The 12,564-nt window shown below is 41.5% G+C and overlaps 1 protein-coding gene across 2 annotated transcripts in view; it reads left to right on the top strand.

Moving 5' to 3' along the window:
* Nucleotides 1-12,564, top strand: part of LOC126386753 (sodium-coupled neutral amino acid transporter 3-like) — a 55,987-nt gene that overhangs the window by 19,326 nt on the left and 24,097 nt on the right. The window contains exons 2-5 of one of the 2 annotated variants that reach the window (XM_050039313.1): nucleotides 4,283-4,540; nucleotides 7,664-7,696; nucleotides 7,846-7,939; nucleotides 8,029-8,144. In XM_050039313.1, the coding sequence (XP_049895270.1) occupies nucleotides 4,404-4,540; nucleotides 7,664-7,696; nucleotides 7,846-7,939; nucleotides 8,029-8,144 (380 nt within the window). In that variant the 5' untranslated portion in view covers nucleotides 4,283-4,403. The remainder of the gene's footprint in view (nucleotides 1-4,282; nucleotides 4,541-7,663; nucleotides 7,697-7,845; nucleotides 7,940-8,028; nucleotides 8,145-12,564) is intronic. The other variant, XM_050039314.1, reaches the window with a different exon arrangement.

Here is a 12,564-nt window from a genome sequence, read left to right as displayed (position 1 = left end):
TACATGACCTGCATCATATTCAGAATATTTTTACATGTGGAATAATAGTGGGATATTAGAGTGTGCATATAAAGGTAGTGAACCAGACTGATTATTAGGAAGACTGACTGACAGCCTCTCTGCGCTCCTGTAATGTTGCAGGGTGCAATTAGGAAAAAGAACACACGAAGACCTTGAAAAATTCCGCATTGATGATTTTGACAAGCCTCCCTCCTAACAGTGTTTATCTTTTGGATACAAGATGTTATGAAATCAGGGTGAACTGTAATTGCCCATGCAGACAGTTGCGTGTGTGTTCTAGGATGACATAGTGTCTACAGACTACAGAGCATTTCAGTTTTGCCAGAGCATTTCCTTATGGACGCACAACTCTTCCTCTGTTTCATACCACAATGGTGCTATGGTAACTGGTGTTCAAGCCTGCAGGGCTGAACTCAATTGTCTTTGTGCTCGTTCTCATTTTCCTTCATATTCTTGGTTATGATAATTGGTGGTGGCCCGTTATTTAATAAATTAGATCCTAATACACCAGATAATGGTGTTAAGATTTTGGCACATAGTCACATAGTTTGACTATTTAGTGCACACACTGCATGAACAGGATTTGTCCCATAATATTCTCATATCTAATCCACATCATCTGAATCTGTATTATTTCAGTACAAATATCTTTATAAGTAAATAATACATGGTATCAGGATTCTGCTGCCAAAACCTTGTCCTACTTTTATAGGAGCATTTTCCCCATAGCGTCTCAGCTACCTCTTTTTCACCTTCATTTGCCTCAAACTTGGAGCACAGCAGAACAAGCTTTCTAAAAATAAGAGACTCTGACTGAATTAGTGTGTTTTCACTCAACTGCTTCCAAGGATGTCATGTATTGCCTTTTGTTAATGAATATATTGATTGTAGGAGCCACAACTCTGTCCAATCAGGTCTGCTGTTTCAAGCTCCACTGCTTGAGGCCATTGAAGAGGCACCCTTGTAGGCGGACAGCCCATCGCGTATTGTCCTTGAATGGCTCCCCCCAACCTCCTTGTGATTTGTAGACTATCTGAGTGGCAGTGTGGCTCTGTGCGGTGATTTGTCCCACGAGAGGGGCCCTGCCTCTGCCATTGCTACCGTCAGCAACTCTGCTACAACTGTGCGTGAATACAGGATACTGGCATTTGCTGAATCCAAGGTGGCGTCTTTTCAACCAGAGCCCAGTGAAATACCTTTTCAGCCTCTCGAGTGGTCTGGCGAGCTACAGCCAAGGAGGCCCCAGCAGTATAATGATGCCTGGCACAATAGTACCACTGTTCTCCAACCCGTTCCCAGGAAACCGCACAACATGTGCCATTGTGCACTGTGCTTTGCTGCCCAACCACGTTGCCCGGCTTTAGCCAGAGACACCGAGAGGCCTGGCTGTGCAGTGGAGCTCGCAGCAACGTGGTCGGTAAGACAGGTTCAGAGGATCGCCAGACGAAGACCAGGGTTTATTCGTACTCACACTGCGTTTGATGTGTTAAAATCATTTTACAAAAAGCTGCATTTAAAAGGCCAGGCTGTGAAGCGGAAGAAGCCCGAGGGGGAAAAGGACAGCTGAGTGGTTGCCAGGAATGGTAGTACAGAAAACCCTGAGCATTGTTGTTAAGCTGAACCCTCCTCAATAAAAGAGGAAACCAAGAGAAAAGTGACAAGCAGAAAAATGGAGGCACAAAGACGGCTCGAACTGGTTCGTAGCTGGTCCGAGCTGGTTCTTCTCTTTTTTAATCTCAATGCTGTGGGTTCAACCATTTGTGTGTGTTACTCTTGTATGGCCCCCAGTGTGCTCTCCATTATAGCCTCCGCTGCTGTTTATGCAGCAGAGCAAAGGAGATCATTCAGGGCCAGCCAGATAGGGGCCTTTGGTCAACTGCATCCAGGAGATACATGTCACGGGGGGCCTCTCTGGGCCCCACAAACCAGCGGGTCTGCTTAGACACCACAAGAGGATACCCAGGAAATAAGAGGCCTGACGCAAAGCCCAGTGTGTCACAGTCAACTGAAAGCTTTGTGTCCTCTGAGCGTAGACCTGTCAGCTGATGTGTCAATTATTCATGGGTTTTGCCAAAACATCCACTTATTGTCCGCTCTATATTTTCACTCACATAGCCAAAGTTAGTGTTTCTACTTTAGGTTACAAGTGAAAATGCTTGATGGTCTCTCTGTCAGTCTGAGCTTGTTATTTTCATCTGTTCAAATCCACAGTGTCAGGGTTAGACAAGAGAACGACACATTTCAATCTAAATCCCATTAAGCCACAACTAGAATGTGTAATTTAGTCGCTTAATTAACTTTAATACGTCTGCAAGGAATTCTGTGTTGTTGCTCCATCTTGACATCTCTTTTGTCATCCTCTCCGTCAGCATTCGTGGAGTGATTTGGAGTTCAGTCACGTCCCTGTCAGGCCTTAAGGAAGATACAGACTCACATGAATGTCCTCAGGGTGGCCTCTTTTATCTTCCCACGTGTCTCGTGTTGTTGCAAACTAGGAATGAAAGCATTGCTAGTGCCATTCACTCAGTGTCAGTTTCTGATTGAACTGGACTCCTATCTCCGGTCTCAAGCAACGGTTACTCATTGCTGCTGTCCTGTGAAAACCATGTATCTCCAAAATGTCAAGAAAAACTGTCCTGTTTTCAGCAAATTGTGACAATGCATTTTTTAGATAGTCAAAAGGTTTTTTAATGGTTTATTTAACTAAAGATGTAGGATATTTTTCTCAACCCATAAAGGATATAAAAAAAAATCACCAGGTTATACAGCGTTATCATTCGAGATATACAATGCTGAATTGTTTTCGGCGGTACAGTGGTTAGCATTGTCGCCTCACAGCAAGAGGGTTCCCAGGTACGAACCCTGGGGTGCAGGAGCCCCTCTGTGCGGAGTTTGCATGTTCTCCCTGTGTCAGTGTGGGTTTTCACTGGGTACTCCAGCTTCCTCCCACAGTCCAAAGACATGCAGGTTAATTGGTGACTCTAAATTGGCCGTAGGTGTGAATGTGAGTGTGAATGGTTGTCTGTCTCTATGTGTCAGCCCTGTGATAGTCTGGCGACATGTCCAGAGTGTACCCTGCCTCTCGCCCAATGTCAGCTGGGATAGGCTCCAGCCAACCCCGTGACCCCCAACAGTTACAAAACATGAATGAAATAAAATGAAGTGATCCAAGTCCCTGAAAATACAATGTATAGACTCATACAAAAGTAATCCCTCTCCATCATCACATATGACCCACTGGTAGTGTGTGGCGGTGTATTCTACAAAGATTCTGCCGTCTGCTTGTATTTTCTTATTTTCTTCTTATTTCCTGTGTTTGGGATGTTCATGGGCGTTCACCCCCACAGCACTCAGGTGAGGTCAAGGCTTTAGGGAAAGGTAGCACCCAGGTGCCAGACAGTAAGCAGCAGGCATCCAAGAGACATAGCAACGAAAAACACGAATATAGTGAGGAGAAACAGCAAATGAGTGGGAATCTTTTCTTTTTTTTTTCTTTTTTTTTTTTTTTACATACCTTAATAAAGGATGTTAACACTAGCAGCAGCTGCAGAATAAGGCAAGGAGAGTCATTAAGAATCCCAACCACCTGGATAACAGCCTTTTTCTCCCTGCTGAGGTTGGGAAGAAGGCTCCAGTCACACCAGGCGAGCACTGAGAGGCTCAGGGAGAGCTCCTAGCCTCAGGCCACAAGGATCCTAAATGAAGACCCTGCCCCCTGTAATTTTGACATACCTTAGTCAAGTGCAAGAAAAAGCATCCTTATTCTAATGATTGGAATAATAAAACTGTTACAGTATATTCACACAAGTGTAATACAGTGAATAAAGAAATAATAGGGGTTGTATTCTGGTTGATTAGACCTCTGCTCAGGTTGAAGGTGGGCAGAGTAATGCTGGGTATTATGTGCGGTTATCAGACTCCATGCACCAATAAGAATTATAAGGCTGTAATTTGTTCCACCTTAGCAGGTGCGGCAAAGCTAGAGTGAGGGAGACGTCAATTAAAGTCTGTTAATGTTCACACCGTCTTGAGAAGAAGTCCAATCAGCCTCAATATTAAAATCACCTGTGAGCGTATGCAGGGCCTTTAAATGTTCATATGTGGTCTGTTAACTAGTATATGACATATGCCTTCACCAGTTTACTGAACAGTGGTATTATGGTGTATATCATTGCAGCCCAGTGAAACCCACAAATCTCTGAATGTTGTGATTTTGACATTTCAGGATGCTAATTGCCCACATCTTTTTTCTCCTTCACAGATCCCAGGAGGAAAATAATACCTTCACTCTCAGAGCACACTCCAAACACATACACAGCCTCAAACACTTACACATTTCAGCAGACTCATTATCACACACACACCGAGGCACCAGAGCAGATATGAGTGAAGATAAACCAGCCGATAATGTGGAAACTGCCCCCGCTGAGGTGAACGCCATTCCTAATGGGAAAGGCCATGAGCCCGGGGAGGAGATAACAGCATCGGCCAAAACACCACCTGCAGAGGCCGGTGAAAAGTGAGTATAATCCTACTTAACACAGTCTGTGTTGACCTATTTGGAATACCTTTTTAATTGATTACGGCTCACAGGTTATTTTTTGTTCTTACAAGATATAAATAATCAGCAATACTTTAGCAAGGTGATTTGATTCACTGGGTGCTCTCACTTGTTGTCTTAATGTGCCACTTACAGGATAATAATAATAATAATAATAAAGACAACATAAGTCATATAGCACCTTTAAAAATGGAGTTTACAAAGTGTTTTGACAAACAAAGCAAGGCAGACGCAAGATACCCCAGAGGCAATATAAAAGTCATGCTGGACTCAGGCAAAACAGAAATTAAGGTAATATCGAAGCAGAGATAAGATGTGATCGGTAAAAAATTGATATCTGTGAGTCTTGTCCTTGCTCTCTGTGCATTATGTTGTTGTTTGTCCGAAGTGGATGAACATGAAACACAATATGATGTCGTATCAATGTTGTATGACAGCCTGTGTTTTAACGCCAAGAGGAATGTGCACGTCCTTTTCTTTTTTCTTTATTTCTCCTCTCTTATCTTTCTCTTCTGAAAAAGCTTAATCCTAAAAAACAATGAGGACGAGGATCAAGGCATAATAAAAAGATAAAAGAGAAGTTGACATCAGATAAAAGCAAGTCTTAAAAATAGGTTTTAAGAAGTGATTTAAAAGAAGTGACTGATTCTGGGAGCCTTATCTCCTCAGCCAGGTCGCTCCAAAGCCGAGGGGCCCTGATGGCAAAAGCACGGTCACCTTTAGATTTAAGCCTCAGCTTTTGAGCAACCAGTAGGGCCCCACCTGAGAATCTAAAGCTGTGAACTGGCTCATATGGGGTCAACATTTATGCTACGTAGCGCAGGGCCAGACTCAGACAAACTTTAAAAGTGATTAGTGAAATCTATTCTAAAACGCACAGAGAGCCAGTGAATTGAAGCTGTAAAAGGGTAATGGTATTGTTTTACAGACGGTCCCACATCATCACATCATGTTAGATAGATGTCATGTGAAGCTCCCCTGTGCCTGTTTCTTTACTAAACATCGGGTTCACTCCGTCAGCACAGGAAGGACTGACCCTCATTTATAGACGCAAGATATAATGTGCTATATTTAGCCGGAATTCCGTATACATCAGCCAGAGGGATTATAAAAATATTACCTGAATGGGCAGCTCAGTGCGTAGCGCGTGTGTGGTTAAGTGAGCGATCGGGGGAGAGAGAACAATTGGATGTGCTCAGAGCAGACAGCTGTAGGTGATCGGAGCAGAGGAGAAATTAATAGGCAACCTTTGTCAAGTTGTAGCACAGTGTGCAGTGTAGGTTTCAGTATGTCTGTGAATAAACACAGCAGCTCCTCAAAATCTAAGAGAAATTCCTGTGTCTTGCTCTTCAATTGGTGTCTTAATGTATAAACGTGCATGTGTACTGTACCCTCCCAGCCCTGAATATTCAGACCTCAAACACTGGAAATTACCAGTGGTGAAAGAGGTACTCACATCTTTTGCTTAAGTAAAAATATTGTAAAAATAGGTCATAAGTAAGTATCAAATTTCAGAATTTTATCACTTTAATGTTGCAGCTGGTAAAGGTGGAGCTCACTTTAATTACTGTATTACTCCTGGGTAGCTTATTCTATAATAATAGATCCTAATTTATTCTTTGATTTCAAAAGTATCAATAATCTGAATCTGCAAAATAACTAGTAGCTAAAGTTAAAAAATAAATGTAGTGGAGTAAAAGAAGTATAAAGTGGCATAAAATGGAAGTACTGAAGTAAAGAAGAAAAAGAGCTTCAACAATTAATCAATTATCTGTCAATTATTACATGAATCGACAACTTATTTGATGATTAATTAATCGGTTTAAGTATTTTTTTTAAATAAAAAAAAAAAGTCAAAATTCTCTGAGCTTTTTAAATGTGAATATTTGCTGTTTTTTTGCTCCTCTATGACAGTTGATTGAATATTCTTGTTGTCTTGGACAAAATAAGAAATTTGAAGACGCCATCTTGGACTTTAGGGAGGACTGATCAACATTTTTCACCATTTTCTGACATTTTATAAATCGAACAATGAATCTATTAATCAAGAAAATAATTAACAGATTTTTTTAACAATGAAAATAATAGTTAGTTGCATACATACCTTAACCATAGACTAGCGCACCCCCCAACCTCATACTACAACAGCTAAATATTTATTTATTTATTCTTTATTACTCCTGTATCATCACATATTCGTTAGTTATTTTTCAATATAAGTGTTTTATTATTTCTGTCTTTAGAATTATACGTATTTGGTTTGCTCAGTTTTTCACATACATACCTTGTCAAGCTTTATATGTCACCCTGTTTTCTTTATCTGTCCTTGTGTTTGTGTATATACATTTGTTTTGTTTGTTTTGTACCTGTAAATTCACCACCACGTTAATTTTGCACCAATAAGAAAAGAAAAATAATCATTAGTTGCAGCCCTATGTGCAAGTACCTCAAAATTGTAAATACAGTTCTTGAGTAAATGTACTCCATCTTTGTAGTTTACCACGCATGTAATGTTTTGTTCTATAAATAGGCTATAACGAACATTGAACGACATCATTCTCAACAGTAAACAATGTCTGAATCATCTAAATGTTGTTCCTTCATTTAGCACGAAGATTTCAAAGGTGGTGGCAGCCAAAAAACCCCCCAAAAAACTGTACCCCAGTGTCAGGTGAAAACAGTTAGTCTCAGGCCCTGCTCATGAGACATTAGGGAGAGAAACATAGCATCACAACCCCTGTAACAGCAAATCCTGTGTGTCCATTAACTGCCTGATGATGTGCCTTTGAGCAAGACATTTACCTCCTACCTGCTCACTCACTGTGCTACCATTTGTGCTAGATAATGGAGTGAGATAAATGCCTAATTATCATGTCACTGGTTGTCTCGCAGCATTTTTTGTATCATCTCTCTGTGTAATGGATGGTTTAATTAAAATGTTTCTCTCCGGGATGCAGATGATAATTTATAGATGGTCCCTTCACTGTATTATTTGCTTGATTATATTATGACTGAGGGTGTTGTTTCTCCACTTTGTGCTCTCGTTGGGTGATGGATGGCCTCTCTCTACGCTGCTTGTAGGGAAACTGTACCCAATAGTGCCCATGATGCTAGGTATGTATGTTATGAATGGAGCATGTGTTTCACATTCAGACAGAAAGGCAACTCATTTTAAACTGCAGCTGGTACTATCTATGCATAGTTCGTAATGATTGTTATTGTGGTGTTGCTTTAACTTATTTGACGGTATTTCTTTCCATCAGTCCCCACAGAACTGAGAATGCAGAGGCCAACCTCCCAGAGGGCCAGGAGTTCATATCAGGCATGGACGACAAGAAGACCACTCGCTTCACAGATGTAAGTTCAAACACAGCCAATCTACTTTTTATGTGCTAGCAGATGATCTAACATGTTTATCCCTCTCCTCTGTCTTGCATCTGTTATAGTTTGAGGGGAAGACCTCGTTTGGGATGTCCGTCTTCAACCTGGGCAATGCAATCATGGGAAGTGGAATCCTAGGACTGGCATACGCCATGGCCAACACAGGGGTCGTCCTGTTTTTGTAAGATATTCACATGCTTTTGATACACTAAGGCCCAATCCCAATACATCCCTTACCCCTACCACTTCGCACTTACCCTTCAGTTTTGTGTGTTCACGTCTAGAGGTAGGATGTCCTCATTCTTGCTGGGATAGAGGGTTAAGTGTTAAGGCTTAATGGCCCTCCAAACAGAGGTTTTTATAGGCACACTCCAAACCAAGTGTCTTGAGAAATCATCGGCAAGATGGTTGTACGTGCAACAAAGGAAATCCACCGTGCCCCCCCAGGTGTGATAACTAGTTGGTTCCATAGCCTAGGTCTATTATGAGGAGCCCGACCCGTCCGAGCCGGGGCCAGTTGCACAAAAAGCCTTAAATTCGCTTCTTAAGTATGACACTTAAGGCTTACCTTGCCAATAATTGACTGGAAAAATCCCTTTGCATAAAACCACAGAGCAATCAGTAACTGAAAGGGGCTGAGGGAGCGAAGCTTTGGAAAGTTGAGTGATCAGCCCCAGATGGTCACAATCATAAATAGACTTCTGGTAAAATTTAAAGTGCAAAATCAGTTGTTCATCATTAAGCGTGTCCATCTGGTTCTCCCGGTCATGAAACACTATTCTCGGGATGCCTTATTTTTTCTCATTTATCTCTATAAATTCAAACATGTTGCGGGTAAGATGGAGCCTGAGATACTTTATGTTTATGTCCTTACTTTGGTTACTAAGGGTCTTTGTGTAATGGTTTAACAAACTTTAAGCAATTCCCAAAGTATAAGACCAAGATAAGGAGAAAAACTTGATTCCTTAAGTAAACATTTATAGGAAACCTTAAGGAGAAGACTTGAGGATGTTTTGTGCAACAATTGTTTTTTCAAGAAAACCTTCACTCAGACTTAAAGGAAAATCTTAACTTAAGGTGCTTTGTGCAGCCGGCCCCTGAAATTTAATTGAACTCCAGCTGCAAAGTTGCTGCACTTGTTAATGATTCTCAAATGTCAGTGCAGACAGGCAGGGTAGGAGCACGAGTTGCTAATGTTAGCCTACAGAGCAGCGCTAGTGGCCAGGTAATGAAGCAGTGTTCTTTTTATTTGATGACTTGTTTGATTGAAACTTAAGTTGTGAATGAATCATGAGTGTCCAGACAACTGCAAAGGGCTGCTTGTAGCCCAAGCATGAGAATATGGCGTATTCCCAACATCTGTTTATGTAAACGGCAGCACACCAATGACATGTCAGGGTCTTGAAGGGTTCTCCCATTTCATAGGGGAAGCTGTCAAACACTACCACTTGTGATATGAAATGGGACTGGGCCTAAATACGTAACTCCTTGATTACAGATTGCAAGAATGACTTACGGCTCACAAATGTTCTCTGACTCATTTTCTTCCCGCTTTCTATCGAAGATCTGCATCACACAGAAATAGCACCTAATTGTATTGTAATTGTCTCGTATTAACCAGGCAGCTATTACCGGTTATGACACAGAAGCCGATGACACAGGGCACATTAATTTGATAAATAAAGGCTCAGATTAATAGCATACTGGCAATCATTTACTCGAGCTATAAATGGTTGCAATCACAATCACAGATGCAGAAAATAACCACAGTGTTTCTGTTTCTGTGTGGCTGATGATTCTCTGCCTTGAACCAGTGGGTGTATGTTCTGTACATACGAGGGGCTTAACATATATAAAAGCCCCCGCAGCAGAATTGTCTGTCAGGATAATGACGTCACAGCCGACGGCAGCTTTCAGGTTGATTATTTATATTTTCATACCTTATTTAAATTCACTGGAGGTCTTCTGACCTTTGAGCTGCAGCGAGTGCCTGCTGTGTCTGTTTGTGGTATTTTTGACAATAGAAAAAAATGTAGAATACCTCCAGCCTTATCCCTTAAAGCGTGTAGACTGGTTGGTAGCTGGCATTAACATTTCATTGCATGCGTGACGTGTAGCGGGGTGGCTTCATCAGCAGCGCTTTTGTTGACCATCGAATCTCCTGCCATCGGCAAGAGCAGATCTGCTCTGATATTTCTCAAGTATCCCCCCACAACTGGTTTCTGCATAAACATACAAACATAAAGCCCTTGGATGAATTATATCTCAAACTTGGTGGCGGTATAATATTGGACTGATGTGCTGTCAAAGCTTTACACTCATTTAAGTCTTATGTGTGTTACAGCATTTAAAATGTTCTCTTTTTAATGACGCTTCCAGCTGCAAGGCTGATCTGCACGTTGCTTGTTTCTCGAAAATAATGAGGCTGGTGTTTCAAGAGGGAAATCTCACCAGGTAGCGCTGACAACATCAACACTTTCCCCTCCTCGTCTTCCTCGTGCTGTTTTGACACCTCTACCTTACAGCGCGAGATTGCAAGGTGTCTGGTGCTGAAACTGGCAAAGTATTTTCAGGGAAAGATTAAAGGGCACTGCTGTGAGCCCCCCCAGTATGACATTTCTTGGAAAATCCAGGCTCTGCTGTTTACCCAGCTAAGCATCCCTGAATCACAATTACAACACTGAGCCCCGGTGAGAGGTGAAGCAATGTTTTGGATGTTTGTATAACTTTTGGCTTGTTTTAAGTGGATTTGTAGCCATGGTGAAAAACTAGTTGCTCTCTTCTCTCTGTAGGCCAGAGGCAGTTTGCTCATTTAACAACCAGCTGTACAACAGAAAAGTAATATTCACGTTAGCATTAATAATTCAAATCAATCTGGGAGAAATGTGTGGCACAGCTTAATGTTTGACAGCCACAGCTATATTATTCAAGGACGTTATTTGATCTGTGCCAAGGCAGTCATGTCTGGAGGATTTTTCCCTCGTGTTTAAGAAAGCTTCTTATTTTGAGCTGAGTTGTGTGACTGTGGTTTTTTCAAGCTGTCTGCTGTCTGGACCGGCTGAACCCAAGTCACCCAACACCAGTGTCTTTGACATCTGGCTAGACGGGGGCTGAAATTAACTAGGTGATTAGTCTGAAGTTACAGTTAGTAACTTTTATGAAAATAACTTTTTGTCATATTTGCTGAAACTCTCACGTTATTCTGAAAGAAGCGAGAGACAGTTAAGGCCTTTGCACACTGAATCCGTTTTTTTGGGATGCGTTTTTTTAATCTGTTATCCAAAAAAAATTACGCACACAAACCTTGCACACTGATTCCGGTGCATTTTATTATTGTATTTGTTGCGAAAATTCGCAATACGTGACAATATGAAAAGATGCATTTCCTTTTTTGCCTCTATCCACTGGAGTCACCTATCTGGCTGTCATCACTCCCTCCCTGTCTTTCATTTGGCACCGCAGCTGCATGAAGAGGTGGGGTTGTCCTCCTTCTCTGTCCTCCACATTCAGTATGCGGTCCACATCCTCCTCCTCTTCATCATCATCTGACCTATTGAAAGAGTTATGAAATGATCCTCCGTCTTGTTGCGACTGTGTCCCGCCGCCACATTTTCTTTACTTATTCTCGGTCAAACGTCTCTGAAGGCTCTGATGGGTGCGAAAAACGCAGAAAATCGAACCTGTTCTGAAAATTTAAATGACGGATGAAAGTGCGCAAAAAAAAATCATGTCCCTCCTCCTCTTCTTGCTGCTTCTCATGGCATTTGCTAAAAAAACAACCATCTTCATTTGCTAAAAAACAACCAATCAGAGCGGAGGAGTCTGTAATGCAGCTGTCAATCATGTCAGTCATGCTTATAAAACTGTCAAACTAGGCAGCGCTGATCAAATATGAATCAAAATTCTGTCACAGCTTTGCCTATTTCTCACCTAAGAAGTTCTCAGAAACATATTTTAGCTTACTGTCTAGCTTTAAAATGAGAATGTTTGTGTTGCCATGTTAGACACGGTCAACTGAAGTACCAAGCACCGCCCATGGGCTGGACCAACTTTCTTATTTTACAGCTAAACAGTGCACTAAAATATGTGTCTGAAAACATTTCGGTGAACAGTAAGCATTGCAGTAACCGAATCTTGATTCATATTTGATCAGTGCTGCCTAGTTTGACAGTTTGACTGCAGTTTACGCACAGTGATTAGACACTCCTCGTCTCTGAGTGGTTGTTGTTGTTGATTAGTGCTGTGTAAATTTCAGCAAATATGAGAAAGTTACATTTTTTCTAAAAGTTACCAGCTACAGCTTTAACTCTCATGTATACATGTAATTGCGTGTGGATTGGTGGTACGTGACCGAATGCAACAGTGAGCATGTATTTTTACGCCCTGTTAGAGATGAAAGGCCGTGTCTTTGTGTTCATATCAGCATGATCTTGTATCAAACAATAGAGTAGCTACTGAGGATTACAGGCAGGGGCTGGGACATATTTGGCAAAAGAATACGGGCAATTTTCTTTTTTCTTTCCACGTTGGACTCCAGGCTGGTGATCGCCTCAAAACACATATCTTTCTTTTTTTCCTAGCAGTGTCATTTTGAACCTTAG

This window comes from Epinephelus moara, chromosome 24, assembly GCF_006386435.1.
Source record: "Epinephelus moara isolate mb chromosome 24, YSFRI_EMoa_1.0, whole genome shotgun sequence".
Taxonomy (NCBI): domain Eukaryota; kingdom Metazoa; phylum Chordata; class Actinopteri; order Perciformes; family Serranidae; genus Epinephelus; species Epinephelus moara.
This window is presented reverse-complemented; position numbering and strand designations above follow the sequence as displayed.